Raw genomic sequence first — 17,290 nt, forward strand, 5'->3', positions numbered from 1 at the left:
TTGACTTGAAAATACTTGATGCCTTCCCTCTAAACCCATATATTAAAAGACATATTACTTAAAAGGTGCTATGATTCAATTTATTTCCCTTCATTTTCTGAATCAATTAATGTCAATGCTATTCACTCTCAGACCCACTTTGTTTGAGCATATCTAACACCATCCAGTCAAGTTGCGGGAGAAAACCATAAAGAACTACCGTTACATTGCTAATTGCCAGTGTGAAAAACATTATATCAAGGATAATTCAGTTCATGTATAAAATTATGCAGCGGTGAACAAAAAGAAAACTGCAGTATGCAAAAAACTCTGCAAAGAACATGAAAACATGCTAATGCTTAGCTAGCATTAGCCTAACAGCTAAAAATGTTTTTAAGACCCTTGTTTTAACAAATAATACACATTTTAAACAGATTTCATGAATTTTGCAAATTTAATATTGGCAATACATTTAATAAAGAGTGGTATATAAAAAAAACTTGTTTAGGACTTGAAACTCAAAGCTTAGGCCTCAAGTGTAAAGAATTGAGACAAAACAGTGACTTGGTCCCACACATTTGGACATTGCTGCAGTGTGGATGAGAGTGAAAAAATATATAGGCTGAAGATTTACCATTCCTCCCACTGAGCTACAATAGGAGCACACATGCAGAAGGGGGGAAAAGAAACTCTGTTATCGTGCTACAGTTTGGCTTTAACAAGCTGCAATTTAACAGATTTGATCTTCACCACTGTAAACATGAGCCTATATGAGCTCCCGCTGTGGCATCTGCTAAAATGTTTGAAATGCCAGCTAAGCTGTGTTATATTAAGCTAGGTGTAGGCTCAGTAACTGCAAACAACCCTCCAGTACTGAAGAGTCCTGTTTTCCTGTGTACTGCAAAGGCAGCAGAAGGCCATGAGGTGAGGAGGAGGCTGAAGGCCCCTTCAAGATGTCTGCACCACAATGGGGGACAGAAAAATGCTTCAAAATCAGATTCGCGAAGCGGTTTAAGCAGGATGGAGAGTGTTTGTGCAGGAGAGGGGTTTTATCAGCGGCAAACACTCACAGGAATTCCGGTTTGGGATTGTCCATCCAATTCCTGCGTTCCACAGGAAGCTCTGCATAAAAAGCAACTGAAAAACGCCCGCAGACATTTCATTTGTGGCCGCTCGACTCACGGGGAGCACCTCGAATTAACCGCAAGGGTTTTATTTGACAAACCACCAGCCCGAGCTTTAAAAGAAACTGGCAGCATGGCAGAGTCCTCTAATCCACCGGTCCGGCGGCTTGTGCCCATGGCCGCCGCTCAGCCTGCATGCGCACATGCACCTGATGACCCCTTACTGCGAGGGTAAGATTTTTTTTTTTTTTTAACAAATTTTCAATGGCTAAAGCTAATTAGGTCTTGTACAAATGTAAATTTTCTTCTTTTTTCCATTTTCATTTATATATCATTTTGTTTCTTAATAATGCTTACTTTTGGCCTGCTTAAACACAGAGAACATATTTAAAGAAGGAAATGAAGGCAAAGTTAACGTAAACATAGAATTATTAGGCCTATGGGCCCAAGAGCTGGATACCAAAATATGATAAATACGTAGCTACAGATGAGACTGGTACTGAGTGCTTAAGGGTTAAAGACAGCCTGCTCTCATTTAGAATAGAAATAATAATAAAAAAAAGAACTTCTCAGTTAAGTCTTTAGCAATAAATTAATTCCCAATATCTTCATTTAAAATATAATCTTTCCCAATGTGCAAATGTGCTTATTTTATTACATTTTTTTTAAACTAACACAAATGTACATCTCTTTATAATACATGTCTGTTGGTATTTCTTTTTTCATGTTCAGCTCATCTGAACGCTAACATTTGGTTAAATGCCATCAAATTTCATAAGAGTGACTGTCCTCTTCATACTGGATCACATGGACGTCATGAAGTAATAATTACAGCATGTATTGTACAGACTTTGTTTTATGTGCATGTATTAATAATAGGCCTACATTTCAGTAATTCACACCCCCAATATTCAAATACTCAAAATGTCCCCGCAATATATTGATAATATATGTTTTTGAAATTGCTATGCTATGACAAGCATCTGTGCACCGCTGTGCAAATAAATCCATAGCAAATTAAATACTGATCATGAATTCACTAAACAAATGTCCATTATTATTACTACTTATTCTAGTTTTACAATGTACTGCAGTTCTGTATGTTGTTTGTGTAAATGGCATTGGCGTACCCCAGCCAAAGCCATTGCTTGACTGCTTTTGTATTAAAAATTGGAAACTCAAATGTAATACAAGTGTTATAAGGCTATATCACTGTCGACTATTATAGTTTTTGTGGCGGAAGTTGACCTATGTCATAAAAAAATTAAATTTAAATTGACAATGGAAAATAGGGTCTGTTCCCCCCAGTTATTTCTTAATGGAAATAATGACCAGGTAGTATGTCTGGAGGATCAACTAAAAAAATCAGCTTTATGGAAATATTTATAATCCTATGGATAAAATGGAGATACAATACTCTACATTTACATCCAGCTGGATTAAAGTTTGTAATAAAAAAAGATCAAAAGAAATTGAAAGTTAAATTAATAGTATGTAAAGCTACATTTATCATATGTTTTAACAGATATGTCAAATATTTTTTGTGTATGTGTATGTGGGGCGGGACAGATTTTTTGTTTTGGCTTAGGAGAGGGCCAAATAACTTCAAATGGCTGTGTTTTGTATTTATTTTGCAGCCAATTTTTTGTTATTATACAAGTCTTCCAAATGTTTTCTTTATAATTCTCCAATATTATCCTATTCATAATAACAAGAAACTATAAAAACAGAAACTTTCAACAGTCTTTGAACGCTTTATGAAAACATATAACCAAATCTGTGCTTAAAATAGAGCTATTTCATCAAAACCACTTAATTCTATTAACAATGAATCCATTGTAATCTTCCATCTTTACCTTTTAACATTTAGACATCAAAGGGTTATTTTTTAATTTGTAGTGGGGGGAGTGTCATGCAGTTTCCTCATGTCATTCAGGAAGGCTCACGGAAAAATATTTATAGCTTTGGGGAGGGTCAGAAACAAACAAAAAAATGTAGTCACACCCCAACCACCCCCTCCTATGATAAATAAAGAACAGTCCCTAAATAAACATAAAATAACGTGTAAAAAAAAAAAAGAAAGAGTAATTGAATCAAATAATAAAATCAATATAGCTGCAAACAGAGATTCCTGTTATATTTAGTGAATGCAAAGAACACATTTTTTCTGAGTAATATAAAGTGATAGACTATGATAATCAATAAATCAATAAATAAATCCGTAGAGTGACGTCAGGCTCGGGTCCCCGCAGTGCAGGCAGTGTGAGCTCCGGGACACCCAGCTGGAGGAGTGGGAGGAGGTCCTACCATCACCCCCCATGCTCTCTGACAGTCTGAGCTCCAAGACAAACCTGACTAGTGGCGGAGTTTCATCACCGGACTTTTTAACTTCGCAGCGGATTATAACGGGACTAATTTCGCTCGAGCCGCCTGCGTTTCTCTATTTCCGGCAGTATAGGAGTGTTGTTTTTTTTTTTTGTTTGGATTAATTTTAAGGAAGCTGATTGTTCATTGCACGGTTTGTGATTATTTTTTATATCCATGCATGCGCCCCCTTGTTATTGGCTTGTGATGGCTCGTGCGTGCTTGTCCAGCAGCAGCTCCCGCGCGCTGCTCGGTGTAGGGATGCGGTTCTCTGTGCGTTTATTTCCTAATATGTGGAGTCATCCGTTTAATGCGTGAGCGTGTAACTGTAACGTGCGTGTGTGTGAGACAGAGATGGTGCTGTGAGGGAAGGATGTTGCTCTGCATGCCTCTGCACAGGGCTAGAGGACAGCGCCCTCTCGTGGCGAATGTAGTAAAAGTGTCAATGCTGAACGTGTCATTTAACTAGTATTTACTACATTTCGAAAATAAAATACTTTCTTTAGAATAAATTTATGTTTTAATCTAAGTCTCGTTTCCATAATTGAGCTCACTACCACTTAATCTTAGGGACTGTTCTTAATTTACCAGAGGAGGGGTTGTGACTTCTTTTTATCTATTTATTTATTTATTCCTAAATCTTGGCCCTCCCATGAACTAGAAATATTTTGCTTGAGCTTCTCCGAGTGACTAGGAGAAAAGGCATGACCCTCGGTCCAAAATAAATTGGTTTGATTTCTTTCAAAAACATGGGAAGAAGGCAACAAGCAACTTTAGACATGGCCCATTACCTGAAAATTGCCTGAAAATGTGCTAAAATTACAAAGTAAAAAACTAAAACAATCAAGAAAATGACCTTAAAAAGTGCAGATAAATATATTTATTTGATACTTTGTTTTTGTTTTTAAATAATTATAAATAAAGTTTTTATGGACATTCTTGTTTTTGATAATTTTCTAATAACCCTCCCTCTTTTTTATAACAATTTATTTATTAAAAGTTATTTAAAGGTTATTTATTTTATTTATATTTGCGGGACATTCATTCATTAATTTTTCCCAAACTAACCATAAGACACAACAGTAGAAGCTGCAGCAAACATCTCAGTGACTTGGAATAGCGACTACTACTACTAAATCTTAAAAACATATCCTTGTTGATCAAAAGTTAAAATTTAAAAACAAAGCGCAGAATTTAACCTAATGTTATAGAAATGTCATTGAATTGTTGTGAAATAATTAGATTTTCATGAGTTATCACTATTTCAAGCTTACATATGATTGCGTTTCTTGTTAGATGCACGTGATCTGTTCAAGGACTGTCGGAAATGTTCAAATCCTTTTATAATTTGTTTTCACTGCTATAAACGGCATAAAAAATGTTATTGATAAAAGAAAAAATGCTTTTCAAATCCACTTGCCAGCTTTGGGATTCTGAGGGTATTAAAAATAAATACGAAATATGATCATTTTAAGTTGTATGTCCTTTCACTAAGCCAAATTAAAAAACATAACCACCCCTTCCCCTCTCATACATAACAGTCCCTTAGCAGAGTGGTTTGTGTAGAAATGTTAGTAATGCATTTAATGAAACTCTAAAGGACACATTAATTCTAAATATAATAAGCTTCCACAACATCATAATGAAAAGTTATTATCCAATTAGATCATACCGCACCCAACTAGTAAAAACTTTTTGGATGAGCGTTCTGCCCTGCGGCGCCCCTCTCGTTGTCAATGTTATGATGCTTTATTGTCGCACATGTGCACGTGTCGTCTTCAAGAGTCGCCGCTGCTCTGATTTGTGAATGAACACAGGCTTTAGATATGTCTCTGGGCGTCAAGCCAGCGGGGGATCAGAGAAATATGCAAGCTGTTAACTGAGGCTTAGCATCGCCCCCCTCCGTTTTCCCCAGGATAACTGAAGAGGCTCCTGCAGGCCACGATCTCTGTAACCTGTGATCTCGCCCGGCTGGCTTTCATGCCCTGTTAGAGATTACCCGAGGGTTTAGTAGCTGGTGTGTTAAAAACGTGCCTGTGGGATAGCGCCGTCCAAGCTGTCTGTCGTGCACTTCTTTAATCCTGTACAGTATGTAATAATCCAAAAATGGTGTGAAGGGATAAGTGAAGGGAGTTCTTTGTCCGTTTGCCTTGTCAGAGTGCATGCAGGGACAGTTCAGAGAGAGTTCAACCTGCTCTGTTCACAACAACTCAGGACTGACAGTAATGCATACATGTGTGCTTTTGTGTTTTTATAGTAGCTCAGAAATAGTGCTGAATCTCCGTTTTTAGATCTCAAACTCTCTTTCTCTACAGGTAGCTGGAGTAGACGGAGGAAAACGTATACATTCAGCGTGAGGAGACCTTGGCTACAATCCACGACCCCCTCCCCCTCTTTCCCCTCCTCTCCTCTTCGACTGGCACAGAGAAGAGTGTGAGAGACCGAGCGAGAGAACGTGGGAAAGAGGAAGACGATGTACCAAACGCTGCTTCTGTCCTCCTCCCTCCTCATCCTTCACGTGATGGGCACGCCACAGTTCTTCGCTCACCACGGGTAACAGCTCACTTAACGCTCTTCCTGTGTTTATTATGGCCTGTCATCTGCTCAGCGGGGTCCTCATAGCTACAGATCTCCACTTGAGCTGTCATTTCGACCTGTTTGTTTTAGCAACATTCTCAACAGCTGCGAATGTAAACAAATTATCAGAATGACATTTAAACATTTAGGAGTGCACTCTCTCAGGACCAAGGCTTCGCCCTTATGTCCAGCACAGGATGATGGGGGAGTCTGCAGGCTCATCTTGTCATTTTCAGTCAATTTGCTCAAAAAACAAACCAAAAGCCAAATGAAAGGTCAAGTGGAGCCAAAGAAGCCAAAGGTCAACTCTTAACTCTGACACATTCAGGAGTGACTACACGGGTCAGTCACAAGCAATTAGGCCGCACGCCAGCTTCTGGTGACAAACAGAAACGCTGAGGCTCCTAATGTGGAGTTCTTCAAGCTTTCTGATCAGATGGGAGCATTTTAGAGAATACATATCTCTGTGGAAATGATTTACAAACATCTCGTGTGAAATCAGCTCATCTCAGGAGCTCTTTGCAGCCCAAAGTCTGCAAGTATTAATGTTCAGTCTCATTTCCTTCTTTCACAGGAGGAGGGTGTGCGGGCAAGACCTCCGTCACAGCGTTTCCGTGGCAACAGAGTCATACGTTCAGCCGGTGCACAAGCCCTACATCACCCTGTGTCAGGGGCATCGCCTCTGCAGCACATACAAGTGAGACTCAGTCTGCCGACATAACACACTCCTCAACAAATGAACACAAAATCCGGCATGTCCAGCTTCAGTTGGGTTAACGCCGGCTGAACCACTCAGTCCAGGGTGTAGGGGAAAACGGGGTCGCTTGACACATTCATTAGATCTCCCTCCCCAGAGGGCTATGTTTAAAAAATGCAGGTACTGAAATCTTCAGCATTTGGGTCAGGGGTCACATAGCAGACTAAGGAGGTCAGTTTCAGTTACTTTTACTTTCGAAAGGGTGAAACCCATTAACTGATAACTAACCAGTTGATTTTTAGGAAGAAAAAAAAAGATGTAAAATACAGGAGGCCTTTCCTTTCAGTCCGGCGATCCATTTTGAGCTTTAGCACTGCAATTCAAAGCACTATCTGTTTGAAGGTGCAGAAATTGTAATGTTTTTAAATGTAATAAATGCCTTAACCTTTATTTTATTTTTTATCTATCGATTTATCTATATATATATATATACATATATATATATATATATATATATATATATATATATATATATATATATATATATATATATATATATATATATAAATATATATATATATATATACATACATATATAATATAGATTTTTTTTTAAACCTGTGACCATTGAACATGATTCAGCATTTTCGGTAGCCTATGTTACTGTATCTACATTGTCTCTCTTGTGGAGGAAGTTTTTGAAGGGTTTAAATAAAAGTTAAAAAATGTGACAACTGACCCCGTTCTCCCCTACACAAGGACTCAGGCCATTGCAGTGTCCAAAACAGCATCACAATAAGCCATCACAAGATTTACTTTATTTAATAAAGGTTATAAACAATGCCTGACATGTTTAGGAAGGCAGAGGGTTAGAAGTGCAGTCATAAATAGATGTAGACTTTCTCCCACATGCACAAATGCATGTTTTACACAGAACTGGGTCATGGTGGCACATATTTGGGTGGAATCTAAATATCGAGTACTTTGTGTAACTACGGGAAATGAACAGCCTGCCCGCAGAGACCGCGGCCGTGTTTATTTTGGACTGCGTCTCCCTCCAAACTTGTGCGCTCTCGATCTCTCTCCAGCTCTGACGCTCTCTAGTCCCCCCTTACATTCCCTCTATCTTAATCTTTTTTTTTTTAACTCTTCACTCACTACCAAAATTCAGTTTGGATTTTTTTTTCCTCATTATGTAGGCAGACCTCAGTCACAGGTCTTCTAATCCCATGGTAATTCTCTTCACTTGAAGAGAATTGTTTGATCCTCTCTCTCAGGTTTTCAGCTTTCGCCTCAGTTTATCACCTCATATCTCACCTCAAACCTAACACACCAGAATCAACTGCTCTTCTCCTGCCCCTCACTCCTTCCTTTTCTCTATCTCCATCTCATCTCTGACACACTCTTGGAATCCAGTGGTCTGTGGTTTGGGCGTCCCACAAATTCCCATTCCCTCATCAGCGTTTTTTTGGTCTAACAAACAGAGTAAGACTAGACTGACTCAACCACACACATGACGGTGATGACAGTATAGCAAATAATCAGTAATCCCTAAATGTATGTGTCTGTTTTGTCTCTCCAGGACTGTGTACTCTGTGGCGTACCGTCAGGTGAGCAGAGCGGCGCCTCCTTCGCAGTTCTACTCAGAGTGCTGTCCGGGCTGGCGGAGGTTCCACTCTCACAACTGCAATCAAGGTAACCTGGAGGGACATGTGATGTGTTTAGCTGAGCTGTACCTGTTCTAGCTGCAGCTCTTCATATGTTCAAGGTTATTTTTTGGAAAAATGTATATTCACTTTTTTCAGAAAGTTAGAGGACTGATATCAATCTCATACCTGTACATTAAATATGAAGCTGCAGACAAGAGGGGTTAGCTTAGCTTAGCATTAAGACTGGAAGCAGGGGTAAACTACCAGCCTAGCTCTGTCTAAAGGTTAAATAAAGATGTTAATAAAGTGCAAAAGTGTTAAAATAAGACAGGTGGTGGTTCATTTCTTGGCTGGGTGCAACCGGTGAAAGAGAAATAGTCCAGTATACACTTCCCTATGAAACCACAACTTGCTGATTTCAACACTCTGTTTTTGTACATCTGAAAAAATGCAGATACTGTGTTAATTATCAAAATTCTGACACAATCAAACATACTTTTTCCTTCTCTCTCCAGTCTTTATGCTAGGCAGAGCTAGCCAGCTCCTGTCCTAATGACTCGGACTCGAATTGGATGACTTTAGACCCATTGTGACAAAATTGAAAAACAACATGCAACTTGAGATGGACTTTAACATCAATGACTCACAATTTCACTTCAGCTTGAGCCTTTTGATTTGAAATTACTTGATACCTTACCCCAAGCCCAATGATTAAAAAGTATGTTATTAGATAAGGGCTAAAGTTTCAATATAAAACCATAAAGAAATAACATTATGTCACTGAGGGTCAGTTGGGAAAAAAATTAGACCAAAGCAAGTTTCACTCTCTCACAAAAACAGAATTGCAGTATGCAAAATGTGTGGCTTGTAAACTACAGACGGAGCAACTTTCAGCGAACTTGTTATGAGAAATAAATACAACATTCTAAAAGCGTTCATGATTTTTCAAATCAAATGTATCCATATTCTGTTGTTAAATTGCATTAAATATGGTTTACATTATGACTTGTTATGTACGGAAACTCAAAGTTTAGGTATTGTGACTTGAGTCTGGACTTGTCAGTCTTAACTTGGGACTTGAGACTTAGTTGTGACTTGCAAAACAATGACTTGGTCTTGGTTTCTGCCATTTTCTCACCTAACTCTTGGCAAATAGGTTAATGAGCATATTTTTCAAACTTAGCACCCAACCAAGAAATAGTAGCTATAACACATAACTCCATATTAAATTACATCCTGTTCTTTTTACAAATGATGTGTTGTACATATACTAAAATTAGTGTTGTATTAGAGAGTTTTGGGGCTCTGGTGGGCAGATTTGAAACAGCAAGGCTAGCTGTTTCCCCTGCCTCTGTGCTAAACTAAGCTAAGCTAACCTAAACTAAGCTAAGCTAAGCTAAGCTAACCTAAGCTAAGCTAAGCTAACAGTCTCCTGGCTGTAGCTTAGTATTTAACACAGACATGAGTGCTTTTGATTTTCTCATCTAGCTCTTGGCAAGAGAGCAAACACGTGCTGTTCCTCAAATGCTGACTCATTCCTTTAAATGTGACTTCCAGCTGTGTGTGGACAACCCTGTGTGAACGGAGGTACCTGCTTAAGACCAAACCAGTGTGCATGTCCACTAGGCTGGACAGGACACCAGTGCCAAACAGGTAAGTTGAAATACACACACATTTTAGTCCCTATGTCAACACTGATAAGTCCCAAGTTAAGTTCCAAGGCCCAGGCTTTTGGTTTCAACTCACAAACAAGTCATAATGCACTCTTCACCACAATTTTAACAAGAGAAATCATGTTAGCTAAGCATTAGCTCGCTAACTACTGTATGCTAAAATTAGCCTTGACTTACCCTCTTTGTGCAGCTTCAGTTCAATTCAAAAGTGGTTGCATCTCCATTTGTCATTGACGTTTTGTGTTTGAGTTGTTGTATGGTAATGAAATTATCCTTGGTATAATTTTTCCACCTGGCGCTCATTAACATAATGTTAGTTATTCATGGCTCTCTTCTGCAATTTGATTGGACGCGTCGCCTCACTGGGAATACATAGTGTTCATGTTATCTGATACAGGAAATAAAAGGGAATTGATTTTGCAGCACACTTTTTGAATAATATGCTCTAAGGTCTTTGGACTTGGGGGAAGGTATCAAGTATATTCAACTCAAAAGGCTTCAGTCCAGGTGTAGTCTCGAGTCACTGGTGTCATGTGGCTCAAGTCTGATTCGAATCCAAGTCACATAACTTAAATCAGACTTGAGTCAAAATCATGTGACTTGTGTCTGACTCAAATCTAATTCATGTGACTCGTGTCTTAGTCAAGTCCAAGTCATGTGACTCAAAACAGACTTGACTCCAAGTCATGTGATTCAAGTCTCACACAAGTCCAAGACATGTGACTCAAGTCTCATACAAGTACAAGACATGTTACTCGAGTCAAACTTGAATCCAAGTCATGTGACTCAGGTCAGACCCAAATCCAAGTCATGTGACTCAAGTATGACTTGAATTCAAGCCATGTGACTCAAATCAGACTAAAGTTTAAGTCATTTGACTTGAGTCTGACTCAAGTCCAAGACATTTAACTCAAGAATGACTCAAATCCAAGTGATGTGACTCGAGTCCATACCTGTGCTAGTCTCTGTGAGCATATTCACACACATATTAACCCATTTCTTTGTCTTTTTCGTCAGATGTGGACGAGTGTAGCGAGCAGCTGCCATGCGCCCAGGAGTGTGTGAACACCGCTGGCAGCTATCGATGTGCGTGCAGAGACGGCTTCAGGCTTGCCGGAGATGGCCGTTCCTGTCAAGGCCTTCCTCCTCCTCCGCCTCCTCCTCCTCCTCCCACCCAGACCAGCCAGGCAACAGTGGGTGGTCACACCGATGCGGGTAAATGATCAGTGCAGGAGGAGGAGGTGTGTGCGTGCTGCATGATTTTGTGTGTTTTCTTGCAGCAGCAAAGTGTCTGGAGCACTGAAGAAAAGACACATAGCCAGCTTCGCGGTCCATTATTACTTTTGGTACGCGCTATGCCACTCTCAACTCGTACCGTGAGTAATAATGCACTGCGACTGGTGCCGACTCCAGACAGATGTCCTGCGGTCTGGCCCCCGTGTGGTGAGACTGGGACCAGTTTGATTATGACTCAGTTGACTCCTATGCAACAAAAACAAACATTTGACTCCAATAGAGCTCCCATGCTGATACAGACAAAAATCCTGCAATGTTTAATCTTACCGTGAAAAAGTCTATTTTCGTTTGTATGTGCTTCATGTGTCTTAGCAACAAAATAATATACCCCCCACACATGTCTACAAATGTAGTAGTTGACCCCGGGACATTCCTTTTAATTCCTGTTCTGTGTCAGCGTTATTGCTGTTTTGGGAATCTATGCAACATGAAACCTTGAAGAAGACATACCTTTCCCTGATTTCTCCCAAATCTATCCACCTTTTGGGATTTCTGTGAGTCGCCAAACTGTAAATCTAAAGGGGAAACTGTCTCATGTGCTCGTCAGGAAATGAACACTCTGTCATGTAAACGTGAGCGTGCCAGATTTCCTCGGGCTCCGCTCCAAACTGCCTCCTCTTTATCAGTGTTTCTGTTGTGAAGAAAATCACACAAAATGGAACTCCTCAGTTAAAATGAGAGCGTTCACTCCCACGACTCGCGTCCGGCAAGTGTTGCTGAGTTGGCGAAAAGACACATGAAGAAAGAGGGGGGGGATGAAAAGCCAAAAAATATGACAGATCTTTCTACTCTATGAAAGCGATGGATGAGTTATTTGTGGCTCAGTTTCATTGCGAAAAAAAAGCAAGGCCAGCAGAGACTTGAGGCTGCATTCCGTTATCTTTTCTCATGCACGCGTCAGTGGCGTGTTGATGGAGATCACAAACGTAAACACGGGTTTAGACCATCGCTCTGACTCTGCCAACAAGCTGCCGTGGAGGAGTGTTGGACTACGTTTGAATTTCTCCACCCCCTCCTCCGTCTCCCTTTTTCTCTTAGCCAACACTTGTAGTCTCATTCCAGCTCCATCAACCCTGTCTGCTGGGGGTCATCGCCACCTCCCCCCTTCTCCTCCTCCTCCTCCTCCTCCTCATACTGTTTCTGAACCCATTCTCGTCTTAATAATGGACCACATCTGGGAGACATTGCTCTAACTCTGTCTGCCAAAGCACAGCCAGAAAGCAGGGGGTCCCTAATTTTGCATCCCGATCTGGGTCCCGCCTGCTCCTGAGACGTTCCCCTCGAGTGGAGTTGTGCAGACACTTCCCCGTAACCGATGCGTGTTCACAGGAGGGATGAATGAGCGCTCGGTCTATTTCTGGTGACCTCTCTATCGGCTTTTTTCGCCAGTTCCCATATCCGTGATCCCCCCCCGTGCCCTAAATTCCCCCGGCCTCCCTGCAGCTCTGCGGCCCTTTCCCCGGTTTGTAGTTCACAGACTTTGCAGTGGCCATGAATCATCCAAAGAGAGGGATTGATGAGGGGCAGGATGCTCGAAGGAATCTTCTGAGATATAAACTTTAGATCTGAGAGAGAGGGTTAAACACACTCCGTCTTCGCCTTTGATCCGTGCCCTGACCCTTCCCTCCCCTGCCCCTCCTCGCTTAGTTTCCAGTTCCACAAATTTAAACCCGCCGTCCTCTGATGTGTGTCTCTGTATGTGTATGGTTTCTACAGGTGGAGGGTTCAGCCAGACGGAGAATGTGACGGAGGAGGTGCAGAGCCTGAGGAACAGAGTGGAGCTCCTGGAAAAGGTGTGCAAGAAAACACATGAACACTTCACTTACAAAATGTTACTCACACTGACAAATACCAACCTAGATGAGATTTAAAAAGACCACAAAGAGATCCAAAATAACTACAAAAGCAACACAAACCAACCAAAAAAGACATCAAATTACTTCAAAGAGACTCAAAATTACCCCAATAAGACATAAGGTTATTTCAAAGAGGCCCAAATGACTACATTACAACCACAAGGAGGGATAAAGTGACCACAAAGAGGCACAAACAACTAAAGTAGACATACAGTTACCCCAAAGAAACACAAAATAACCCCAAGGAGACACAAGATGACAAAAGTGAAAAAAAAGGACCAAAAAAGACTTAAAATTTCACAAAACACCCACAAGAAGACAGAGAAGTTAGCTTTAAAGAGACCAGGACAACTAAAAAAGCCACAAAATGACCTTACAGAGACCCAAAACAAACTCAGAGACACAAAAAAGACCACAAAGAGATGCAAATGAGCCGCAAAGAGACATAAAATAACTAAAAAAAATGGGCAAAATAACAAAAAACGACTAAAACAGACATAAAGTTACTTTAAGGAGACACAAAACGATGGCAAAAACCTTCAAAACAACCAGAGGGAGACACAAGATGACCACCAGGAGACACAAAATGACCAATTCCAAAGACATAAATAACTACACACACAGGCAAAACAACCACAACCAAAGAGACACAAATGACCTCAAAGAGAAACAAAATTACCTCAATAAGAGTCAAAATGACAACAAAGAGATGCAAAACCACCACAAAGTCTGTGTGTTTTGCTCCTTTGTAGGAGAGGTGGTGGGGCACTTTGCACATTTGTGCCCAGGGGCCTATTGTCTCACAATCTGGCCATGGTGAACACATGTTCAAACACAAATAAAAGCCACCTGCTCTGATACCTCCCAGCCTCACTCACCAGGAACACTTCTGGTCCTCGTATGATATAAAATCTTAGTTGCTATTTAATCCCCAAACAAAAGATTGTTTGAGATGCCAGACCTACACAATAGCTTTTCAGATGTTTTATTGGTTTTATTAGAGACCTGCCTCTGTTTAGTGGAACCAGCAGAAGTGCAGATTAGCTATTGAAGTATAATTATGCTGTGGGTCACATTGTTTTTTTTGTTTTTTTTTTGTTTATGAGGTGAGTAATGGTCTTTTTTCAGAGCAATTTTCTCTTTCGCCTCATGTTTCCTCCTCTCTCTCACTGTGTGCAGAAGCTACAGTTGGTGTTGGCCCCCTTCAGCAGCTTCTTCCCGCTGTCGCTGGACGAGGGCTGGTCAGACAAAACCACCTTACTGTCCCACTCCTTCCAGCAACTGGACCGCATCGACTCCCTCAGCGAGCAGATCGGCTTTCTGGAGGAGCGCATCGGCACATGTGAGTGACCACAGGCTGACCGTAGATTGTTCAGAGTTTTGAGCAGTAGAGGAGGGAAAAAATCCAACATTTGGTTAAACTCCACCAGGTCTGTGTGTCCCAGGAAAGCAGGAACAGTTTTCAAACTCAAACAAAAAGATGAAACCCAAATGTAACATTTTTTATAATGTAATAAAGTAAAATGTATTAATAAAAATCCAATAACATAATAAAATCTTGTGCCTGTAATGTAATAATCGTTTTGGCTGAGTGAGTTCAGTGATACAATCAAAGCAGAGCAAACTGTAAGTGGAATTTGCTCTTGAATTGTAACCTGATTAAGGTCTAAATGATTGCATAATGAGGCCGAGAGTCAGTTAGTGGCTCTGTAAATGCTAATGTAGACATGCATCACAAATGTCAACCTCATGGTGGCGCTAGATGAAATGTCAGGGGATCACCAAAATCAGCAGCGTTCATCATCAGGGAACCATGAATGTCTGCACAAAATTTTAAGGCAATCCATCCTACATATCTAAAAAAAAAAGCAATAAATTATTATTTTATCATTTTCTTTAAGGGAAGACACTATAGATAAATAGGGTCAAAAATGAAACCTCTGCAGTTGATTGCTAATTTGCGAATATTTCCACAACAAAAATCTGAACATTGGATAAAGCCAGGTCCAAATCCAAATGTCTCATTTTTTAAAAATTATCAGTGAAAGGTTTATACAGAGGGCATTTTGGACATCTCTTTTTTTCACTCTGTGAATCAGAAAATAATGACAACAGCTGAAAAAAAAATCAACATGTTTTTAGGAATAAAATGTTATATGAGTCAGGGTATGAATGGAACTGAATTGGAGATTTCTGGCTTAGAAGTTGTTGGGAAAAAAAAAAAAATGTATTCATTGGCCTTTAAAAATATATATTGTAAAATTCACACACAGCAGAGACAAAAGAAGCCATCGCAATGAAAACTTCCCCAGTTGACAATTATTTTTGTATTACAAGTTTTTCACAAAGGCACATAGAACAACATTTTTCTGATGGAATATCACTATTTGAAACTCAGAATTGGTTATGAATTTTTCTGATGGAAGCACTCATCCCACACGTGTTGTGTGTGTTGAAGGACTTTTTACAGTTTCTGGCTATGATTAGTGGTGTAATTTGGCAATTTTTAAAGAAAACATTCCTTTCAAACTTGCATGGAAGGCATGTTTTCTTTAGAAATTTGGGGTAAAATAAATACAAAATACTGCCACGCAAAGTTGTATGTCCCTCCAAACTGAAAAGTCCCACCCTAGTGCTTAAAAATGCCTCCTTCTTTTTGCATCACCCTTACCTCTCTCATAAATAATGAACAGTCCCTAACTCTTTCCGCTCTTCTCCCCTGTAGGTTCATGCCAGGAGAATTAGCAACCAAACACGAGCCACAGCATTTCCAAACATCTCCCATGAAGTTAAAACACAACCACGTCAGAGATCGTACGCACCAACGTGGCTGCTATGTGAAAGAAAGGGCGCGGCAGAAAGCAGAAACGGCCTCAGTGACGCAATCATGGCACAAATCATCACATATGATTTTCACTTTTCCCCACAGCTTCATTTCCTTCTCCTGTTGAATCGCTGTCAGATATGTTGTTTTTTCTAACAGTACCTGTCGCTCTCAGCATGACATCATCCCTGGAACATCTGAATGACCCCCCCCTGAGGGTCAAAGGTCAAATTGGCCACTTTGTTTCTGTGTTTGTTTTGCATTAGTGCAGCTGTGTCCTCTGTCCCCGTGGCGGACAATGGACATCTGTATTTATCTATTTAAATTATGATTACATGTTAGTTATGTAGACATTTTTACCTAGTTTTGTAACATTTTGTAATAAAAAATCTTAATCAAAACATCATGTGTGCTCACTGATATGGAAGGATTACTGAATAATGTTAGTGAACACAAACTCCTGCATACACTGCTGATACAAGATCGGAACATCTCCTCAGTAAGCTAACACAACACTGACACCACGGTGACCTCTCATATATACAGTATGTGCTGTAGTCATGACGAAGAAAGTATTCAAATCCTTCAACTTTAAAGCTGCATTAAATAAATAACTCATAACAAGATAAAGACCTGCATTTAAAGTTTTACTCAAGTTGAAGTAAATAAGTACAAGCAAAATGGTATTTAACCCTTTCAAATCTGAGCAAATTGGAATGCTGTCTTTCAAAAACATGAAGGCAAATGGCAACGAAAGACGAAACGACCCAAAAATTAGCAAAAAGTTAGTGAAAAGTGCAAGGAAATTACCTGAAAATTAGTTTAAAAAAAAACCCAACAAAAGTAAATAATAAAAACAACAATAACATGGATATGACCTGGAAAATCTGCTGCTAAAAAAAATTCTAATAATTTTGTAACATAATTTCATGTTATTCTGATAATCATAAACATAGACTTCCCTTGCATTTTTTTTCACAACATTTTTCCCATAGTTTTTTGAAAATAATTTTCTACATCTACTAATTTCTTGCCATTTGTTAAACATTTCTTACAAAGTTGCTCATGGAGGTATTAAGTACGAGAAAATGGAAATACTTAAGTACAATATTACAGTAAATGTACTTCGTTACTTTCCACCGCTGACCGGGGTGTCCATCAGACACTTAATTTGAATGCTTTTTGAGACCCTTTCAAGATCATTTTTAACCAAATTTCAGACTTATTTTCAGAAAAATCAACATTTTCTTA

The 17,290-nt window shown here is 39.7% G+C and overlaps 1 protein-coding gene across 2 annotated transcripts; it reads left to right on the top strand.

The window, feature by feature from the left end:
• Positions 1–1,154: 1,154 nt before the first annotated feature.
• On the top strand, positions 1,155–16,081 carry egfl7 (EGF-like-domain, multiple 7). 2 transcript variants are annotated; one of them, XM_042508935.1, is made up of 9 exons: positions 1,155–1,334; positions 5,783–6,020; positions 6,619–6,741; positions 8,324–8,436; positions 9,948–10,043; positions 11,081–11,278; positions 13,076–13,152; positions 14,395–14,557; positions 15,941–16,081. In XM_042508935.1, the coding sequence occupies exons 2-9, from the start codon at positions 5,941–5,943 to the stop codon at positions 15,958–15,960; spliced, it is 870 nt and encodes a 289-aa protein (XP_042364869.1). In that variant the 5' UTR covers positions 1,155–1,334; positions 5,783–5,940; the 3' UTR covers positions 15,961–16,081. The 2 variants fall into 2 exon arrangements, with proteins under 2 accessions (XP_042364869.1, XP_042364870.1); XM_042508936.1 differs by lacking the exon at positions 1,155–1,334 and adding an exon at positions 3,386–3,621.
• Positions 16,082–17,290: the final 1,209 nt, after the last annotated feature.

The sequence above is a fragment of the Plectropomus leopardus genome, chromosome 20, assembly GCF_008729295.1.
Source record: "Plectropomus leopardus isolate mb chromosome 20, YSFRI_Pleo_2.0, whole genome shotgun sequence".
In the NCBI taxonomy this organism is placed as follows: Eukaryota; Metazoa; Chordata; class Actinopteri; order Perciformes; family Serranidae; genus Plectropomus; species Plectropomus leopardus.

Coding starts and splice junctions, on each gene's coding strand:
- egfl7 (XM_042508935.1), top strand. CDS start 5,941: ATGTACCAAACGCTGCTTCTGTCCTCCTCCCTCCTCATCCTTCACGTG. Junction 13,153..14,394: donor GAGTGGAGCTCCTGGAAAAG/GTGTGCAAGAAA, acceptor CACTGTGTGCAG/AAGCTACAGTTGGTGTTGGC. Junction 14,558..15,940: donor GGAGGAGCGCATCGGCACAT/GTGAGTGACCAC, acceptor TCTCCCCTGTAG/GTTCATGCCAGGAGAATTAG.